At 44.3% G+C, this 19,578-nt stretch overlaps 1 protein-coding gene and 1 long non-coding RNA gene across 4 annotated transcripts; one reads left to right on the forward strand and one right to left on the reverse strand.

Moving 5' to 3' along the window:
- Positions 1-509: 509 nt before the first annotated feature.
- LOC123154385 (putative receptor-like protein kinase At4g00960) lies at positions 510-15,038 on the forward strand. Of its 3 annotated transcripts, XM_044573140.1 has the most exons (13): positions 510-735; positions 879-954; positions 1,029-1,121; positions 1,362-1,620; positions 1,723-1,951; positions 2,031-2,181; positions 2,324-2,614; positions 2,705-2,963; positions 3,085-3,316; positions 3,394-3,544; positions 3,646-3,831; positions 14,230-14,350; positions 14,439-15,038. In XM_044573140.1, the coding sequence occupies exons 3-13, from the start codon at positions 1,059-1,061 to the stop codon at positions 14,471-14,473; spliced, it is 1,977 nt and encodes a 658-aa protein (XP_044429075.1). In that variant the 5' UTR covers positions 510-735; positions 879-954; positions 1,029-1,058; the 3' UTR covers positions 14,474-15,038. The 3 variants fall into 3 exon arrangements, with proteins under 3 accessions (XP_044429075.1, XP_044429074.1, XP_044429073.1); XM_044573139.1 differs by lacking the exon at positions 3,085-3,316 and having other exon boundaries at positions 1,029-1,205; positions 3,489-3,544; XM_044573138.1 differs by lacking the exon at positions 3,085-3,316 and having other exon boundaries at positions 3,489-3,544.
- LOC123154386 (uncharacterized) lies at positions 14,223-15,384 on the reverse strand. Its single transcript, XR_006476824.1, has 2 exons — positions 15,091-15,384; positions 14,223-14,432 (listed from the first exon to the last, which is right to left on the reverse strand). It is a non-coding gene; the product is annotated as an uncharacterized lncRNA (long non-coding RNA).
- Positions 15,385-19,578: the final 4,194 nt, after the last annotated feature.

The raw sequence follows: 19,578 nt of genomic DNA on the forward strand, positions 1-19,578 counted from the left end.
ATGCACTGTTGGCCCACCCTGCCCTAGTGGGCTAGTTCCGCCACTGACTATACACGTGGGTCCGGGTCTGTATAGCCAGCTATTAGCGAGTGCGGACTTTTGGTGCTCGGCCATCATGCTGGATGATATTTTTAAAAAAAATCAAAAAGCCTATTTAAAAGTTTAAAAAAAATAAAAAAATCTGTGGAAACATATATGTGTTCCGCATGAACGTGTGCAAAATTCGTTTGAAAATGTTGTGATTTGTAGGCTGTACAAAAAAATAAAATCCAGGCCCAATAGCATAATATGCGTATGTTTGTTCACCAAAAAAATTCGAATTTTTTTGCTTTGTGGAAAATTGTATTTTGAAACGGTCCACCATGGTGATCGGTCATCGTTGGCATTTTTTGGCTATTAGCTAACTATTATACATGAATATTATCATTTAACGGTACCCTGCTTAAAAAGCTATAGCGGCGCTTACTAATAGCCCCATATATGACTGGTGGGCTCGCTACGCAGGTCGACCGGCGCCTAGCGTCCACCTCGGAAAAGATCACGTAGCACAGCACAGGCCACGGAAACACTAGTCTCCTCGCAGGCCCGGCAGCAAGATATTTTCGACGCCAATAATTGACTCCTCGTAGTCCTCTTCCAGTCGGCTCAGATCTGTTTTGGCTTCCACTTTCCTCTCTCTCAAATCTATCTACCTCCATTGGCGTTGGTTTGATGGCCGCGAATCCCGCGATGAAGGTGATTATAGCTGAGAACTCTTGCTGATCTGTAGATGTTGCATGCCCGATAGATGCTGATTTGCAGGCCCCCGTTGCTTCCTCGTTTGTTCTCTGAGGATTACAGATTTTGCTCATCTCGTTTTTGTTGTATGACGATTGCAGAAGATCGTGTTGATGGTCGAGATGAAGGACGACCGACAGAAGCAGAAGGCGATAAAAGCAGTCTCCGTTCTCTATGGTACTATTACTACTTCTCTTCTTTCCAGTTTTGTTCCTGAATTCGTTTCTGACGTGAACAACAACGGGCCTCAGGTATCGAAATGATCGGTGCGGACATGAAGGATGGAAGGATCACGGTCATCGGCGGAGATGAGCCCATCTTTGCCGCCTGTTAAAATTTCAGCTGTAACTCGCAACAACAGTTCTGTCCAATTGCCAGTATTTTCTCGTCATACTGGTTGCAATCCAGAGCAGTACTGATGCATGCATGTAATTTCTTACAATTAGCTTACCTGAGATCTAGAGGTGGCAGAGGAGAAGAACAGTCTTGATCCATTAGTTTCTATCATCCATAATATTAAATGCTTAACAAATTAACAACACTATTGGTTAGCATAAAGTGACTTAATAGATATTTTTTAACAGGGAGTACAGGACAATGGTGAATGCATTGCTGTGAAGAAGCTTCATCCCATGCCGGTTCTTGATGACGAGGAATTCAAAAGCGAGTTTAGTAATCTTTTGAGGGTCAAACATCAAAATACCATACCGTTGGTTGGTTACTGCCATCATACAGCACAGGTGCTTCTTGAGCACAATGGAAAGCATGTTTCTGCCAGAGTAGAAGAAATATATTTATGCTCGGAATACTTGGAGGGAGGAACCCTTGACAAGCATCTTTCTAGTATGATTATGCTCTACTTACATTATCATTTTTGCAGGCATGAACAATTAATGATCCCTAAACTTTACATCCTCGTAATGCACATTTTGTTTACTTCTATAGATGAACCATGTGCGCTTGTTTGGCACACATGTTACAAAATAATTAAGGGTATCTGCGAGGGTTTACATTACCTTCACAAAGGATTCGAGTATCCTATTTACCATCTGGAATTAAAACCTACAAAGATTTTGCTGGATAACGAAATGATGCCCAAAATTGGAGGTTTTGGTTTCTCTGGATTCTTGGATACAACGGAAACCTTCAACACATCAGAAGTTATGCGAACAAGGTATGTTTAACACATATGGGAAATAATTAAATTCTTTGATGAACTTTTTGAGAAAATGAATTCTTGTTGTACTACGCAGTTTATACATGCCACCAGAATACATCAGTAAACGGCAAATCACACCAAAGTTTGATGTATTCAGTCTGGGCGTTATAATCTTGCAAATAATGGCAGGGAAGGAAAGCTATCCGAAATGTGCAGATATTCCTCCTGAAGAGTTTATTGAGCCTGTAAGGAAAATAACTATATAATGAAATATAACCATTTTCACTAATATTAATTAGGTTGTGCTATACATTCCCCGCAAAAAAAAAAAGGTTATGCTATACATCTAGTCATGCATTGCCAAGGAATTGTGTTTCAATTCTGCAGGTCTATGAATTCTGGGTAGATAGGATGCAAGGCACAATATCCAAGCATACTTCACACGAAGTTAGAACATGCATCGAAATAGCTCTAAGCTGTGTGGAGTTCAATCGAGTGAAGAGGCCTACTATAAATGAGATCATACAAAGACTGAATAAGATTGATATTGTTGAGTGCTCATCTATAGGTGAGCTATACAAGACAGAGGAGTTTGCATTTGATTTCTTAAAACATATTACAAATGGTTTTTCCAAGAAGAATATAATTGGTCATGGTGGATATGGAATTGTTTACAAGGTATGGTTATTACTTCATCCTCTAACTTTCATATGAGCCTTGCCGTTAACTACAAGAATGACATGCCATAAAAATTGAGATTTTTAACAGGGATTGTTGGACAATGGAGAAGAGATTGCTGTTAAGAAACTTCATCAAATGTTATGGATTGAAGATGAGCAATTTAAGAATGAGGTTAATAATCTAATGAGGGTGCAACACAAAAATATTGTACGGTTAGTTGGCTACTGCCACCATACATCACAAATATTTGTTGAGCACGAAGGAAAACATGTTTCTGCTAGTGTAGTAGAAAGAGCGATTTGTTTTGAACACAAGCAGGGTGGAAGCCTTGACAATCAACTTTCTGGTATGATTCTGCTCCACCTGCATTAATTAAATTGAATTTAAAATTTCTAGTACATAATGTACTACAGGGTGAGGGACATGGTTTATTTACTCACCCTTGTATGCGTACACATGATTCACAGCTGAACCTTGCATACTTGATTGGAACAAATGTTATAAAATAATAAAAGGAATTTGTGAGGGTCTACATTACCTTCATAGTGCTGATAATCCAATTTACCATTTGGACATAAAACCTGCTAATATTTTGTTGGATAAGGACATGGAGGCAAAAATTGGTGATTTTGGTTTGTCAAGACTTTTTGATTCAACACAAACCTATATGACAGAATCCAGAGATATTAAAGGAACACGGTAAACTAATAACCCAGAAATGATCAATGAACTTCTTTCTCGAGCTTCTAGAAAAATAATTGTTTGATGAAATGCAGTGGATACATGCCACCGGAATACATCGACAAACAAAAAATCAGTCCGAAGTTTGACATATATAGTCTCGGGGTCATAATCATTCAAATAATGGCAGGAAAGGAGGGCTACTTCAATTGCCCACACACCCCTCCAAGAGAATTTATTAAACATGTAAGGAAAGGGAAACGATATCATGGAAAACATTATTCCACAAATATTTTATTGCCCCTTACCCCTGTTGCCTCTTCTCGTATTATGTTTCAATTATGCAGGTACGTGAAAAATGGAGAGTGAGGCTTCAGGCAACAATGTCGTCCCATGTAACTGAAGAAGTGAGGACATGCATCGAAATAGCGTTAAAATGTGTGGAGGACGACCGAAAGCGAAGACCTGCAATAGCGACAATTGTTAATGAACTAAGTAACATTGGTATTGCTAGAAGTTCACCAGTAGGTCAGGTACGTATTCTCTAAACCCACGGACCATCACTTTTTCATCATGACTGGCCTTATGACTTTCATCATCCTACTTTAATTCGTATGTTCCCTGCCATAACATGTAATAGTAAACATGCGCTTTGCGCTGGTAGGAATTTTAAATGAAACTAGTAGTAACCTAATAATATCAAATTTTCTAGAAAAAAAAGATGTAGGATTTTGTTGGTATTTGTTTTGCCAAAATACAATATTCTTCATGACTGTGTTATTGAGGATCTCCCGAGCTACATTTTCCAGCGCGTAGCAGGTCCCTGTAGACAAAAGTAGAAAACGGCCCATTTATCTCGGTTCCAGAGGCCCTTTAGCCCCGGTTCCAGAACCGGGACTAAAGAGTCGGGACTAAAGCCCAAAACCTTTAGTGTCGGTTCGCTTACAAACCGGGACAGAAGGGGATCCACGTGGCCGCTTCGGGCCGCCCAGGCAGGAGGACCTTTAGTCCCGGTTGGTGACCAAAAGGCATCCACACGTCAGTAGCTGGCAGGAGCTGGGTTTTTTTAAAGGGGGTGGGTTAGGGGTTTTGGAGGGTTAATTTAGGGGTATCATATTGTGTTAGCTAGCTAATAGAGAGAAGTGACCTCTCTTTATCTCTGTGCTTGGTCGACACTAGCTACTATACGTATAGAGAGAACTCAACACGCTAGCTAGTAAGCAAGTGAAGGAACCATTAAGTACACAAGATCGTCATGAACATATACAGAGAGAAGTGGCCTCTCTTTCTGCAAGAGATTGGTCGAACAACAATATAAGATCTCTTACAATCCCTAACATCTAAAGTCTATATCAATTTTCACATGGTATTCTCCGGCTTTATGTATGACGTGGTCAAGAAAGAATCCCGCCAATTCCTCTTGAATTGCTCGTATGCGATCATGCGGTAGGAGTTCATCCTGCATCTGCCAGATATAATTTAAAGAAGGGGGTCAATACATATATATGAATGAAACTCAACATAAATGATGCTAATAAAATAAAATTGTGAATAGTATTGTTTACGTACTTGATATTGTTTGTCAGAGTGGCCCCGCTGAGAGGTCGCGTTGTAGATGAACTCGCAAACGTAGTATCCACAAAAATCATTCCCGGCTTCCTGCCACAAGCACTTTATGAGAAATAGAGTTCAATCAAACTGATAATCAAGCATGATAAATGGTATTGATGAAACTAGAATCAATAAGAGATGCGCGGAACTAGCTAGTAGTACTTACTTTCGGGTGTGTAAATCACAGCTCCCTCGGTAGTCCCGGAACAATTCCGGTGAACTCTTTCCAAACCCTGCCGGACAAAGAAAATAATTACTTGATATTAGGAAATGACCAAAGTTTCCGATATGGTGCGATAATGATCGATTGAACTTACTTCTGGAGCATTTCAGTCATGTCCGCATAGTCATGGGGGTCTTTTCGTCTCGAGTCTAAGACAGTTAGTACTTCCGGGTCAAGCTTAATCTCTAGCAGAATAAAGTGGAAGCTTCTCATGCATGCATATAACTCATCAATTACATTACTATAACCTCGAGTAAGGGAAACCGAATATGCACAAGACAGTAACACTCACTTGAAGTTGTAAGGAAAGAGTATTTTCTCTTCGTTTTAATTTTTAAGCAACGATTGTAGCAAGTTGTCCTCGGTATTTGTGACTCTGTTTTTAACCGACCATTCATTTATGGTATTTGGGTTAATGAACCCGATGTCATAATCTGCATAATATAGTGAAGATAATTATGTATACATGCAATGAAAGAGCTGAGCTATATATAGAGACTTAATTACAGAAGTAGTACTTACAGATAGTAGCAAGTCACGAGTTGTTTGTCGAGGGCCAATTGATTGTATAACTGGAATAACTCCACAAATTCAACAGGCAACAGCTCAGTTCCAACGAGGTCGTGCTCCTCTTTAATTCTCAACATCAAACTATCCTTCCCAGACTCGCTGCAGGTTTTCATGTACAATTCATGCAATCTCCGCGTCATCGTTGTTAGAGGAGGACGACCAGGTTTGACGAGAGGCTTCCTATACTGGTATCTGAATTCGTCCACCTCCATTATTTGAAACTCTACATCATTGCTCAGGTAATCAGCAGGATTGGTACCGGGCAGTATCCTGAGATGATTAGCGACGATATCGCTAGACGCCTTGAGCAGGGGGCACGATTGGTTCGCCTGTTCACCGAGCTAGGGAATTTTTCCCACTTCTTCGTTCTGCTAACCTTGCATCACTGGAAGTACTTCTCGACCGCCGCGCATCTTCATATGTCTTTTTAAGACAGCGGACATAGTTGGAATCCGGTGAAGGCGGTGGTGGTCACTTCACGGCATCAATAATGCGCTTCAATTTCACCGGGTCTAGCATCTCCTTCGGAGGTGGAGGTTTCTTTGCAGAAAGTCCCTCACTTGGGCAGCACAGATTTCCTCTTTTTCCTTCTCGGTCTTCTCATATGGTAACTTCTCGAGAGCCTTGAGACTTGGACCATATTTGAATTGCTTCCCGACTCTGCTTGTATTGCTAGCCGCCGGAGCGGCGGCTTCTCTCTTCCGCCTTTGCTGACGCGACGGAGTCCGCTGACACTTCGGAGGAGGCGGAGTGCTACGACACGTTGGAGGAGGTGGAGTGCCCTCACACGCCGAAGGAGGCGGAGTGCCGTGATCACTTGCCGGAGGAGGAGGAGGAGGAGGAGGAGGCGTCCAGTTTGGAAGCTTGATGTGCTCCTTCCTCCATAGACATGTACTTCTCAAGGCATAAACCAACTGATTCTCCCCTTCACCTGTAGGGTGGTCAAACTCTAGCTCCTCAAATCCCTCCATTATTTCATCCACCGTCACAACAGTATAGCCATGTGGAATCGGATGGCAGTGAAAAGTTTCGTCAGCTTGAGGAGGTGCAACAGAGCCGACACCCGCCTTCAAAGTCAGGTTCTGCCATTTCATCATAAGCTCGCAATGTTAGGCCTCCGTGATAGTTTCCACGGGGTAGCGAGGAGCCGTGAAATCAGGTTGAACGAGCTCCGTGGAAGCCACGCTGCTTCTCCGCTGAGATGGTGGAGTAGGTTTGTGCCGCTGAGATGGTTGGCCGGCAACTGCAAGTTCCTCTAGCTTCGCTATTCTTGCATTGAGCTTCTGCATTTTGCTCAGCTCCGCTTTCCTCTTTCTCTCTCAGCTTCTGTAACCGCCTGCGTCGGGAAACCCAACCACCCACGGAACGAAGCCTGGTGTGCCTCGTGTTTGTCTAGGGTGCTCAGGATTCATGAGGGCCTCGGTCAGCTCGTCCTTCTCTCTGTCTTGAATGAACGTCCCTTCCTGCGCTGCGGTGATATAATCCTGAAGCTTCTTGATGGGTATTGCAAGTTTCTCGTCCGTCCAACGACACTCCCCTGTTTCTAGGTCCAAAGTCCCCCCAACCCCGAAGAACCAAGTCCTTGAATGGTCTGGCCAGTTCAATGTTGCTGGTTGGACCCCTTTAGCAAGCAGGTCTTGCTCAGCTTTGTCCCACAACGGCCGGGCTTTGTAGTAGCCACCTGACCCGTGTGATGGTGATTCTTCTTCTTTGCAGCATTTTTCTTGTTTGTCTCTGACCATTTCTTACCCTTCTTCGAATTCTTGTAGGCCACAAATGCGGGCCAGTGATCTCTTATCTTCTCATAATGGCCGGTGAATTCTGGAGTATTCCCTTTATTGACAAACTTTGTGCTCAACTCTTTCTTCCAGTTCCTGAATAGACCTTCCATCTTTTTAAGAGCACACGCCTTGACTGTAGGGTGAAATTTGCCTTCAGCGAGGTCCAAAGATCATATTTCTGTCTATCCTAGACATAAGAAACTTCAGGGTCGTCCTTACTCTTATTCCATTGCTGGACGCTGATCGGGAAGCTGTCCCTAACAATCGCTCCGCATTGACCAACAAATGCATCTTAATTTGGTCCGCTTGGGTTCAATTGGGTTGGCCATCGTCCGCGATTTCTGTGATCGTGAACCTTTCATCCTGGCGCAACCTTTTCTTCGGGCCTCGTATCTTTACGGAAGTTTGGGTCGATCCGGAGGGCTATAAAAGAAGAAAGAAGCGTTAATATATGTACATACCAAAACAATTAATGCATCAATTAATCAACACAAGCTTAATTAATATATATACCTCGCCGGACTTTGCAACAGCTCCCTCCTCCGTTCGATCACCGGAGCTGTCATCATGATCTCCTTCTTCCTCCGCCATTCGGTCACCGGAGCCGTCATGATCTCCTTCCTCCTCCATTGTTGGATTACCGGAGCCTTCATCATCTCCTTCCTGACCATCGGTGTCGTTGAGAAACGACAAGGCATCACCTCCATCGCGGATTATATCCCCCAACAACGCTCTTTCTCTTCTAGGGTTTGGGTGGTCTTGAGAGTTTATCGGGTAGGGGCGGGAGGGGGTAGGAGATCGACAACACTCTTTCTCATAGGAGAGGACACTTTGCAAAAAATAAACGCTATGCATGAGATCAAACTATCCATACATTCTCCCCCATTGACCTATGCCGGCAACAATAGATCAACGACGCTTCTAGGGTTTGGGGTGGCCTTGATAACGCTTCTAGGGTTTGGGGTGGCCTCGACAATGCTTCTAGGGTTTGGGGTGGCCTCGACAATGCTCTTTTAACTTGGTGAAATTGGGTGGCCTCGACAACTCTTCTAGGGTTTGGGGTGGCCTTGATAATACATTTTCAGTCCCGGTCCGGAGAGTTGGCCGGGTGAGAGGGGGTTGATCGATGTCCCCCCTCATGTCGAAGTTACTTGAGCACAAGAGCTCCGATTGAGACGATTTTGGATCCGTTGGAAAGCTCTCGGGGAGCCGATGCCAACACGATGATAGGGGGCCGGGGTGCTCCCTTGGCCTTGTTGATAGATAGAGCCAATGCCAACTTGATGATAGAGTCGATGCCCAAATTTTCATTTAACAAAAAAACTACCTTCAAAAAATACTTGCTTCGCCGCGGGTGCTTGGTGCGACATGGACTCGGTGGAAAATGCGGTGGTGGCCGGGCCGGGCGGTTTTCTTTTCCTTCTTCATTTTTTTCCTTTGTTTTTTCTTATACGTTTGTTTTCGTTTTCACTCTACATTTTCGTACATATGAAAAACAACGAAGTTTGTATACAAAAGTGAACATATACATCTCATACATGAACATATACACATGAAAATTTATCTATCTATCTATCTCATCTCATACATGAACATATACATGAACGTATACACATATACATGAAAAACATATATACATGAACATATACACATATGCATGAAAAAACAGAGCATGGTGCTGCCCGCCGGCGAACATGGAGCAGCGGCGACGGGGAGCAGGGGACATTGGGAAGGGGGGCTCACTGTGGAGGGGGGGAGCGCGGCGACGAGGACGGCGGGCTCAGGGGGGTACGCACGCGCGTGGCGAGGGCGAGGGCACGGGCGCGTCAGCTAGGGCACGTCGGGGCGGGCAGGGGCGCGGGGAAGCGTCGCCGGCGTCGGGGCAGATTGCGTCGAGGGCGGCGGTGGCGGCGACGGTGAGGTGGAGCAGCCTGACGACGTCGGCGGCAGATTTTCAGTAGCTTCTCAAATCCATTGTCAGATACACCATTGTCTGCCTTCTACTGCAGCAATTCTAGGATGGTACCGAGCTTTGTGTTGCCATCTTCGTAATTTGGGTACAACCCTTTTTTGTGATCCTCTAACATGTGATCGAACTTCAACTCTCCTTTTCACTTTCGCATTGTCACTTTGCATCAACAATGACCCGGCAAAAATCATCATCGAGCACATCGTCTGGTTCCTCTTAATCTTCAGCTTCCCCCGTTGCAGCATCACCGTATTCAGGGGGCACATAGTTGTCATCAGCCTCTTCTTTTTCATTGTCTTCCATCATAACTCATCTTTCTCCGTGATTGGTCCAAACATTATGGTGTGGCATGAAACCCTTCTCAAGCAGGTGGGTGTGAAGGATTTTCCAGTTAGAGTAAGACTTCGTATTCCCACATCTAGGGCTGGACAATACATAAAACCATTCTACTTGTTTGCCTCAGCCACTTCGAGAAAATTATGAATGCCCTTAATGTACTCGGAGGTGCGTCTGTCACCGTACATCCATTGCCGGTTCATCTGCGTGCATTATATATAATTAAGTGTGTCAAAAACCATTACAGAATATCATGAATAGAGAAGTGACCAAATTAATAAAAGTTTATCATCACATTAAAACCAAAGTACAGTAGTGATCAAATGTTATTACTGAAAAAATAAATACATAAAGTTCATACATATATAGTTCTCATTGAACAACAATAACTCTTTAGAGCATCTTGTTGGAGTTGTGTCGAATATAGTGTACTAGGTAGGTTACATTTGGACTTGTAGTTGTATTGTGTTTAGATAGGATATGGAGTCGTGTCCAAGTAGGACACTTGTATCCTAGGCCTCTCATATATAGCGGGGGTAGACACACGATGTAACCTATGCCAACATAATAGCACGGGAATGCAGGGTAAGCTGGCGGCATGTGCCGGTGTCCAGAGCGACCGGGTGCGGTATTGTGACGGTGTCATGGGAAGGAGCGCCCATAGTCAGGCCCCGGGGATGTAGCCATATCGGTGAACCTCGTTAACAAATCTCGGTGTTGTGCTCGTGTGATTGTTTGGTCCTCGGATGATCAACGGTATGCCTCAAATTTATTCTAACAAGTGGTATCAGAGCTAGATTGTTTGGAGGCTGTGAATTATTGATTCAGAGGAAGATTGCCGTTGAGTTCGTCGAGTGCGGAAGAATCAGTCTTCGGCCGAAGCTACTGCTCGGATCAGAAGCAAGTTTTTCTATGAAAGTTATCTTGTACCGCGGTCGTCGGCGAATATTGGAAGCGTCGCGGCGGAAGGATCGCGATCGGTTGGTTGGCAGCTGACGTAGCGACAACCCTAGGCAGCGCGTGCGAAGTAGGCGCGCACACAGTACGGGCTGGCCCAGGCGGGGCTGGCAGGTACACGCGGCCACGCACGAAAAAGCTAGCTAGGCAATTGGCACGCTGCATGGAACGACTGCAGTGCAGATCCGATCGAGCCAAGAGATTTGTTTGACAAAAAAATGACACATGGCAGACCCAATCGGCGGAGAAACATTCATGGATACGTATCCGTTGAAGCTAGCAGGGACATTGAGAAAGCAACAACCAGCATTGGAGATTGAGCCTTGGAGCTACACCACGTGAAGGCCAAAATTGTTTGGTTAAATTGCTATTAGTACTGGGAGGTGACAACGGGTTTGCTTCATGTATTATTGCATCGTGAAAAGTTCAGTTGGCGCGATAGAGATGCTTGAAGGAGTTGCAGGAAGTCGTGTCAGCTAAGGTGGAATTGTCATGTGATGGATGAAAATTCACGGAAGACGGTTTGAGAGCCTTGAGTGTGTCGTACAGTCGAATGAGTTCGGCTGGGTCGGACTAGGCGGTCTGACGGATCGACGTGAGTCGATTGGTACAGAAGACGGTGCGGGATCGGCGACGATGACATATGAGCGTGATGCTGATGGTGACTGACTTCTGGGCGTGGAAACACGTGGCGTAGGCCCGAGGCTTGTGTGGCTTCGACAGGACTATGGCGCGGGGTTGATTCAAGGTGATGTACACATGGAGCTTGGAGTCAACGGGGCGCGGGGTGGCACGTACAACCACCATGGAGTCATGTTGAAGGTGGAGCTGGATTGAGGGGCTACGGCGTAAGTCGACAGAGAGTCGAAGCCTATTCAGCTGGGAAAAGCGAGTGACATGCAGTTTGGACTGGAGCCTAGTAGTCTGATGGAAGCATGAAACTCGTCATCGGTCGGCGATGATCGGTGGTACTATGCAGTGGGTGTTGAGTGGTGTGGGTTTGCGACCCTTGAGACTCGACCGGGACAGCGGAGGCTCAACGCGGTAATAGCGGCGAGGCGTGCGGCATGCACGGGGGATGGAGACGGGCCAGGCCTCTGGTGGTCATACATGTGATGAGACAACTGCGAATTTGACTCGGGATGACTACAAGCAATGGTGAAATTCCTTCAAATTTCAGACAGGCGGTCAAGAAAAGAGCGGTGATGTTGAGTTCAGGTAACTCTTATGTGTGACACCCAATATGTGAGTTGTTCACTTTCACGCAGGTCAGTGACCGGTGTGTGATGTCGTGGATGAATACTCTGGAAGTTGGAGCACAAACTAGAGTAACAAAGAACTTAATTTTGCTCAAGTGTTGACCATGGCAAGAAAAGAAGGGACTACAAGTTGCAGGTGGAGTCATATGGAGTCTTTGGAGTAGCAGCGGTACTCATGGGATAAGCTCAAGTCCAATGTACATGAAAGTTTGACGCATGAACAAATCCAGGGTGGTGGAGTATATTCGCCAAGGTGGAGTTTGATGAAGGTGTGTCGAATATAGTGTACAAGGTAGGTTACAGTTGGACTTGTAGTTGTATTGTGTTTAGATAGGATATGGAGTCGTGTCCAAGTAGGACACTTGTATTCTAGGCCTCTCATATATAGTGGGGGTAGACACACGATGTAACCTATGCCAGCATAATAGCACCGGAACGCAGGGGGAGCCGGCGGCATGTGCCGGTGTCCAGGGCGGCTGGGTGCGGTATTGTGATGGTGTCATGGGGAGGAGCGCCCATAGTCAGGCCCCGGGGATGTAGCCATATCAGTGAACCTCGTTAACAAATCTCGGTGTTGTGCTCGTGTGATTGTTTGGTCCTCGGATGATCAATGGTATGCCTCGGATTTATTCTAACACATCTAATTAAACAATACATTGAAACTATGTAAAACATTTCAATGCAACAATAAATGCGATCATAATCGCAACTAAGGTAACAATTGATCCAACGACGTAATGATACAAAGCCTCGGTATGAATGGCATATTTTCTAATCTTTCTAATCTTCAAGCGCATTGCATCCATCTTGATCTTGTGATCATCGACGACATCCGCAACATGCAACTCCAATCTCATCTTCTCCTCCTCAATTCTTTTCAAATTTTTCTTCAAGTAATTGTTTTCTTCTTCAACTAAATTTAACCTCTCGACAATAGGGTCGGTTGGAATTTCCGTTTCACATACCTCCTAGATAAAACATCTATGTCACGTTGGTCGGCATAATTGTCATAAACACTAAATAAACCAAATAGTTATAAAAGATAATATATATACCACATATGAATCATAGACAGGACGAGGGCCGACGGAGGCGGATATCAAAACCATCGCACTATATAATAACAAACAATAATAAAAGTAAGAAAATTATACAATTATCTATATAAATCATATAAGTAAGAACTTTTTTCTTTTAGAAAGAATATAAAAACAAGAGGCTCACCACGGTGGTGCCGGCGACGAGATTGGCGCGGACGATCGACGACGGCCGAGGACGGGGACGGGACATGACATACCGCCAAACCTAGACAAATCTTGAGAGAAATGGAGTTTGGGCAAGGAGCTTCAAGAGGAGAAAGCTTAAGTCTAGGTTGGGCATTTCATCGAACACCTCATCTGCATAGAAGGTGAGCTAGAGCACCATAAAGCTCTCTCACGGCCGGCCAAAAAACAGAGCAGTGGCTCTGCTCGCAGGCAGGGGTGGGGGTATATATAGGCCACTCTTTATTCCCTGTTGGTGGCTAAAGCCGGGACTAAAGGACCACATTTGGTCCCGGTTTCAGACACCAACCGGGACTAAAGGTTGTGGGGAAGCGAGGCCCATTGGTCCCGGTTCGTGTCTGGAACCGAGACCAAAGGGGTCAGACGAACCGGGACCAATGGCCCCTGTGGCCCGGCCGGCGCCATGGCCTCACGAACCGGGACTGATGCCCCGTTCGGTCCCGGTTCGTGAGTGAACCAGAATTAATGGCCTTACCCAGGCATCAACCAAAGCCCTATTTTCTACTGGTGAGAATTTCCTCTGTAGCAAGGCCATGTAAAATATCTGCATTGACTTAGAAATTTTTTATTGTCATATGCAATATTTTTTCTGCATAACCAAAGCTTATTGTCACTTATCATTTGATTGTTTTCCTACGCTATTAGGGGGCGCTAAATGCACACCAATTATTACCGCATACTAAATATAAAATACCAGCAATTAGACCGTCCTTCCGAGAGACTGTTGGAGAACAGATCAATTCACCTTGTCATAGGCTTTTTTGAGTGTCTGTTTTGAAAATAACACCGTTCAATTTTTCGGAATGAAGATCATAGACTGTGTCATTTAATAATTACATACCTAAGAAACATATGGTGTGTGTGTGCATGCGTGCGTGCGTGCGTGCGTGTGTGTGTGTGTGTGACTCCCTACATGATCTAACAGTTGCTTTCTGGATGCAGTGGGCAAATAAGCTGACTGCATTGAAGTCCTTGTTATTATCCACTCACTTCAAACACTGGCTGGTCCTCTTAGTCGCAGCAGGGATCGCCATATTTTTCGCATGGCTCCAATTCTGTCCAGGTATTGACGCACTGTAGCCGGGCAGGATTGCTTGAACGCGTGAGTCTGTTGGCTTCAATTAATGTGCGTGAATCTTGAAATTCTGCAGATTCATGGTGCCGAAGCATTACGCGGAGAACATAAAACAACATCCCTTGAAGTACATAGTCAATTCGCTCATGTAGATATGCACGAATGGTGTTGGTGATTCTCATGTCAACAGAGAGAATATATTTGTTACACGAATGGTGTTGGTGATTCTCATGTCAAGTTTCAGCTGTCAAACAAAGGAAATGGCCATCTTCAAAACCAGTAGAGTCCTAGGGTATCTGTATTTTTTTAGAAGTTCATGTGCCATGCATATAGTCTGATGGTTGGCATGAACTTTGAGTGTAGAGAAGTGTTTTTTGTAAATGTCTAGGAGGAAACAAAGTGTCACATGTGCGAAAAACATGCATTGACTATTGCAGGAAGGACCGCCAAGACAAGGCTTAAACGACCGAGAAAGAAAAACAAAAGCCTAAACTAGCAATCTAGTTTACAGGGGAACGTTGTTAACTGTTAAGCCCTGAGGATTTTGGTGCACTTTGGGGCTGTTCTGGGATCGAAGAAAGATAGGGAAAGAAGGAAGTGTTAGTTAATCTAAGCCTGCTCTCTGCTTATTTCTTTGCTGTAACATTTATCTATAATAAAGTGTGTAACGGAGCCACTGGTCAGATGTTATAGACCAGGGCTAATGTGCCTGTGGTCGACTTGCTCACCTGTTCTGCGATCTGACATGGGGTTGTGGGCGATGTCGAGGGAAAACAGCGGTTGGCGCCGGCAATGGCGCGGCTGATCCCATTTGTGGAACTCCCACCAGTGTCTTGACGAGGTGAGTAGCTAGCTACTGGAAATAGGACGGCAACCCCACTGAAAGGGGAGCTGGAAATCGCTGGTGTTTATGTGCGCTCTGTTCTTAGGCATGCTGCCTGAGAGGTGTTTGCTTAATTGTTTTGCCGTCATGCCGAGCCAGTGGGGTGCGCGATGCGTTTGGATGAAGGAGTAGAGAGGAAGAATCGAGATGCGGCAAGGGGACGATTGAGGATTGCCATGCAAGATGAGAGAGAGATATGTTTGTGGTGGGAAGACGATGCGAGGAGAAGGGATAAGGCTCGAGGTGATTGAGCGGTGCGTGGGTCCCATATACAGTGCGTATACGTGGGGGGCCGACCGGCGCAAGTTTCAGCCGGCCCGCCGTATATAAACGTTTCCCTATTGCTTATGGGTGATGTCGAGGGAAAACGGTGGTTGGCGCCGGCAATGGCTGATCCCATTTGTGGATCTCCCACCACTGTCTTGACAAGGTGAGTAGCTAGCTACTGGAAATAGCAACAAGGACGGCAACCCCACTGAAAAGGGAGGTGGAAATCACTGGTGTTTGTGTGTTCTGTTCTTAGCTATGCTGCCTGAGAGGTGTTTGCTTAATTGTCCTGCCGTCGTGTCCACCTGAGAAGTGAGTCCTCTTGTTGCGTCCAGATATCGTGTGATGGAGAGAGACTCTGAGAGGACTACCATTTAGTACGAGATCCAGATTTGTAGGTGCAAAAAAAGGTGATGGTGAAATTCTGACGCCCTAGGCATTGTAGGAGGCGGCGAGGAAGCAGGTGGAGGAGATGTGATTGTTGGCAACAGGTGGAGCAGATGAGCGTGGTGTTCATCAAAAAATACGTTTGTGCAACATGTGGAACAGTCTCATTGCACATACAAAGAATTAAATAAAAAATCATTACACTTTAATAACAGGTATATATATTCTACACGCTAATTAACACAGTGTTTGAAAATTAATGATGAAAAGATGATCAAGCTATGCATCTACAAAACCTCAAAAAAGAAAACAAAACACTATGCGTCTACAACATGTGGATCAAGGGCCGATCGGATTGGATCAAGCTATCCACAAGCCTCTCTCCCTCAGGATTGCCGTGGTACCACTCAAAGAGGAGAAGAGCAAACTTGCCGAAAGAGCGGGCAAAGCAGAAGGAGACGGCACCGGTCAGAAGCGCGACGAAGAGCTTGGCCGCGGTTGACAATGGCCGAAGGGATTTCTCATACACGAACATCCATGCTAGGATGATGCCGAGCGCGATGGTGAGGCAACCCACCAAGCATATGAACACACGCCTACTGCACTCGACGGGCTCTGCCTGTGCCGCCGTGGCGCCGCCGTCTAGATTCAGGTGAACGTCGGCCATGTTCCGGTCTCGTCGTGTCCGACCGGCCCGTGTGATTTCGACTGTCGGTGCTGAGGCATGCTGTATATGTTGACTGTTTGTACACGTTACTCCTTGTCCTAGCCTTTAGGATCTGACAGTTGGACGACGGCTGCGTGGCTAATTCTTAGGGACTCTTGTGATGGCTGATCAACTTATCCCAATATACGTACGGCAATACCTAAGTCAATTTCGTCGGTGTTGGAATCAAACATGACGTGCGTGCCTGTGTCCGTGTTGGTTTCGTAGCCATCCCCGACAAGAAGTATTTGGCTTGGTACCGTACCACGAGTTGAAGGAATAAATGACTTTTCGCCTAAATTTATCTCTACAGCTGTAGATCCTACGAAAGTACATACTGGCTAGTACTTTTTACACGATTGCCCCAAGAATCTACAGTGTGGGGTAATTGCTAATGTTTTAATTTTTCTCTTCACAATGTACCGTGCTTTAGTTCGTTTTTTTTAAGTTGTGAAGTCAGCTGACCCACAGCCAACACATAGAATCGCCACTGCACGCATCCATGGCCGACGTCGTCGAGGATCATAACATGGTGGTGGCGTCGGAGCCTGCCCAGTGGTGTAGGCGCGTGTTCATCTACATGTCGTTCGCCGCACTCATCACCGTCTCCAAATTCTTGACAGACCACATTTTTTCGTTTGTGTGTTATTTCTTAGATTCAGAGCCCCGCTTCGGTACAACACCCCCATCGGTGAAGTTGGCCCCTGCGTTCATCCTGGGGCTCCAGGCTTGGCTTCATATAGAGATGAAACAAAATCAAACTGATGTGTGTGTGCTACAGTACATATTTAGCTGCAAATGAGACCGATGTTCTTAATAGTTTCCACCCTCCTTAATTGAATGTAACTGTTTGTGCCAGCCACCTTTCATTCAATTTGTAATTTGTGTATGTTCCACAAGACACTTTTTGTTTTGGTGTGTTGGGCACCTCCAGAATGTGAATATGTGATCTTTGCCTATGTGTGTTTGAGTTTCCTTTTTCCACCACTATTTGTCTCCAACCCTACTGGAGCTTCTGATCATCGTATTCATGTTCTAAGGAGAAAGAGGGAACCACACCATGCTACTATGGCTGTTTGGGAGCTTCCTCATGCCCGTTGATTAACGTTGCTGCTTGTCGCGACATTCCATGAATGCGCGTTTGACGAGAGTGACCTTATTGTGGCATTGTAGAAGTTGTTAAGGTCTTGCTTGACAGTGCAGCAGCCTAAAGTTAGGGGCCTTTGTTTTGCTTTGGATGGTCATTTGTGTGTTATTTTTTAGATTCAGAGTCCCACTTCGGTACAACACCCTAACTAAACTTATAAAAGTCAATATGAATCTTTGGCAAATCATAGCCACGCTGTATGTGCTCATTAGCTATTCTTTTTTACCTTTTTTTAACCTTCGAAAAATAGGTGCGTCAAAGTGGGGTTTGAACTCCTGACCTCCTAGTGTACTTCCACATGATCTAACCAACTGGGAAAGCAAGGTGTTCGAACTCCGGACCTCCTAATATACTTCCACACCATCTAACCAACTGGAAAAGCAACTTTGTTGTGCCTAGTTAATTTATTTTTTGTTCTTCTTGCCCGTCTTCTATGTCTGGTATCTTCGGTTTTATTTGTTTTTTTCTTTTTGTATTTTCTTTTCCATTTGCTTGAATACATTAAAAAATCAAATCATGATTTTTTTAAAAAATTCATGAATATTTTTCAAATTTATGAACTTTTTCTTAAATTCATGATTTTTTTCAAATTCATGAAATTTTATTCAAGTTGATAAAAAAATCACATATTGTTAAAAAATACAAATTGATGAACTTGAAATGCTCTCAATTCATGAACATGAAATGCTCCCAATTCATGAACTTGAAATTTTATTCAAGTTGATAAAAAATTCACATATCATTAAAAAAATACAAATTGATGAACTTGAAATGCTCCCAATTCATGAACCTGCAGCAGTGATGTATAAGTTATGGAGAAAGCAATAGCAATGAACTAAACGATCATAGTGCTAAGCTAACGGATGGGTCAAGTCAATCACACAATTCTCTAATGATGTGATCCCGTTCATCAAATGACAACTCATGTCTATGGCTAGGAAACTTAACCATCTTTAATTAACGAGCTAGTCAAGCAGAGGCATACTAGTGACACTCTGTTTGTCTATGTATTCACACATGTACTAAGTTTCCGGTTAATACAATTCTAGTATGAATAATAAACATTTATCATGATATAAGAAAATAAATAATAACTTTATTATTGCAATAAACATGATCCAATCATATTCATGCTCAACGCAAACACTAAATAACATTTATTTTAGGTTCAACACTAATCCCGAAAGTATAGGGAGTGTGCGATGATGCTCATATCAATCTTGGAACCGGTTCCAATACACATCGTCACTTCACCCTTAACTAGTCTCTGTTCATTCTGCAACTCCCGTTTCGAGTTACTATTCTTAGCAACTGAACTAGTATCAAATACTGAGGGGTTGCTATAAACACTAATAAAGTACACATTAATAACATGTATATCAAATATACCTATGTTCACTTTGCCATCCTTCTTATTCGCCAATTACTTGGGGTAGTTCCGCTTCCAGTGACCAGTCCCTTTGCAGTAGAAGCACTCAGTTTCAGGCTTAGGTCCAGACTTGGGTTTTTTACTTGAGCAGCAACTTGCTTGCCGTTCTTCTTGAAGTTCCCCTTTCTTCCCTTTGTCCCTTTACTTGAAACTAGTGGTTTTGTTTACCATCAACACTTGATGCTTTTCTTGATTTCTACCTTCGTCGATTTCAACATCACGAAGAGCTTGGGAATCGTTTCCGTTATCCCTTGCATATTATAGTTCATCACGAAGTTCTACTAACTTGGTGATGGTGACTAGAGAATTCTGTCAATCACTATTTTATCTGGAAGATTAACTCCCACTTGATTCAAGCGATTGTAGTACCCAGACAATTTGAGCACATGCTCACTCC

Source organism: Triticum aestivum, chromosome 7A (assembly GCF_018294505.1).
Source record: "Triticum aestivum cultivar Chinese Spring chromosome 7A, IWGSC CS RefSeq v2.1, whole genome shotgun sequence".
NCBI lineage: Eukaryota > Viridiplantae > Streptophyta > Magnoliopsida > Poales > Poaceae > Triticum > Triticum aestivum.

What these genes read in the sequence shown, in the direction of transcription:
- LOC123154385 (XM_044573140.1), top strand. Translation starts at nt 1,059, where the DNA reads ATGGAAGGATCACGGTCATCGGCGGAGATGAGCCCATCTTTGCCGCCT. An exon ending in CCTTGACAATCAACTTTCTG is followed by an intron (nt 2,964 to 3,084) that starts GTATGATTCTGC and finishes CATGATTCACAG; the next exon opens with CTGAACCTTGCATACTTGAT. An exon ending in CAAGAGAATTTATTAAACAT is followed by an intron (nt 3,545 to 3,645) that starts GTAAGGAAAGGG and finishes TCAATTATGCAG; the next exon opens with GTACGTGAAAAATGGAGAGT.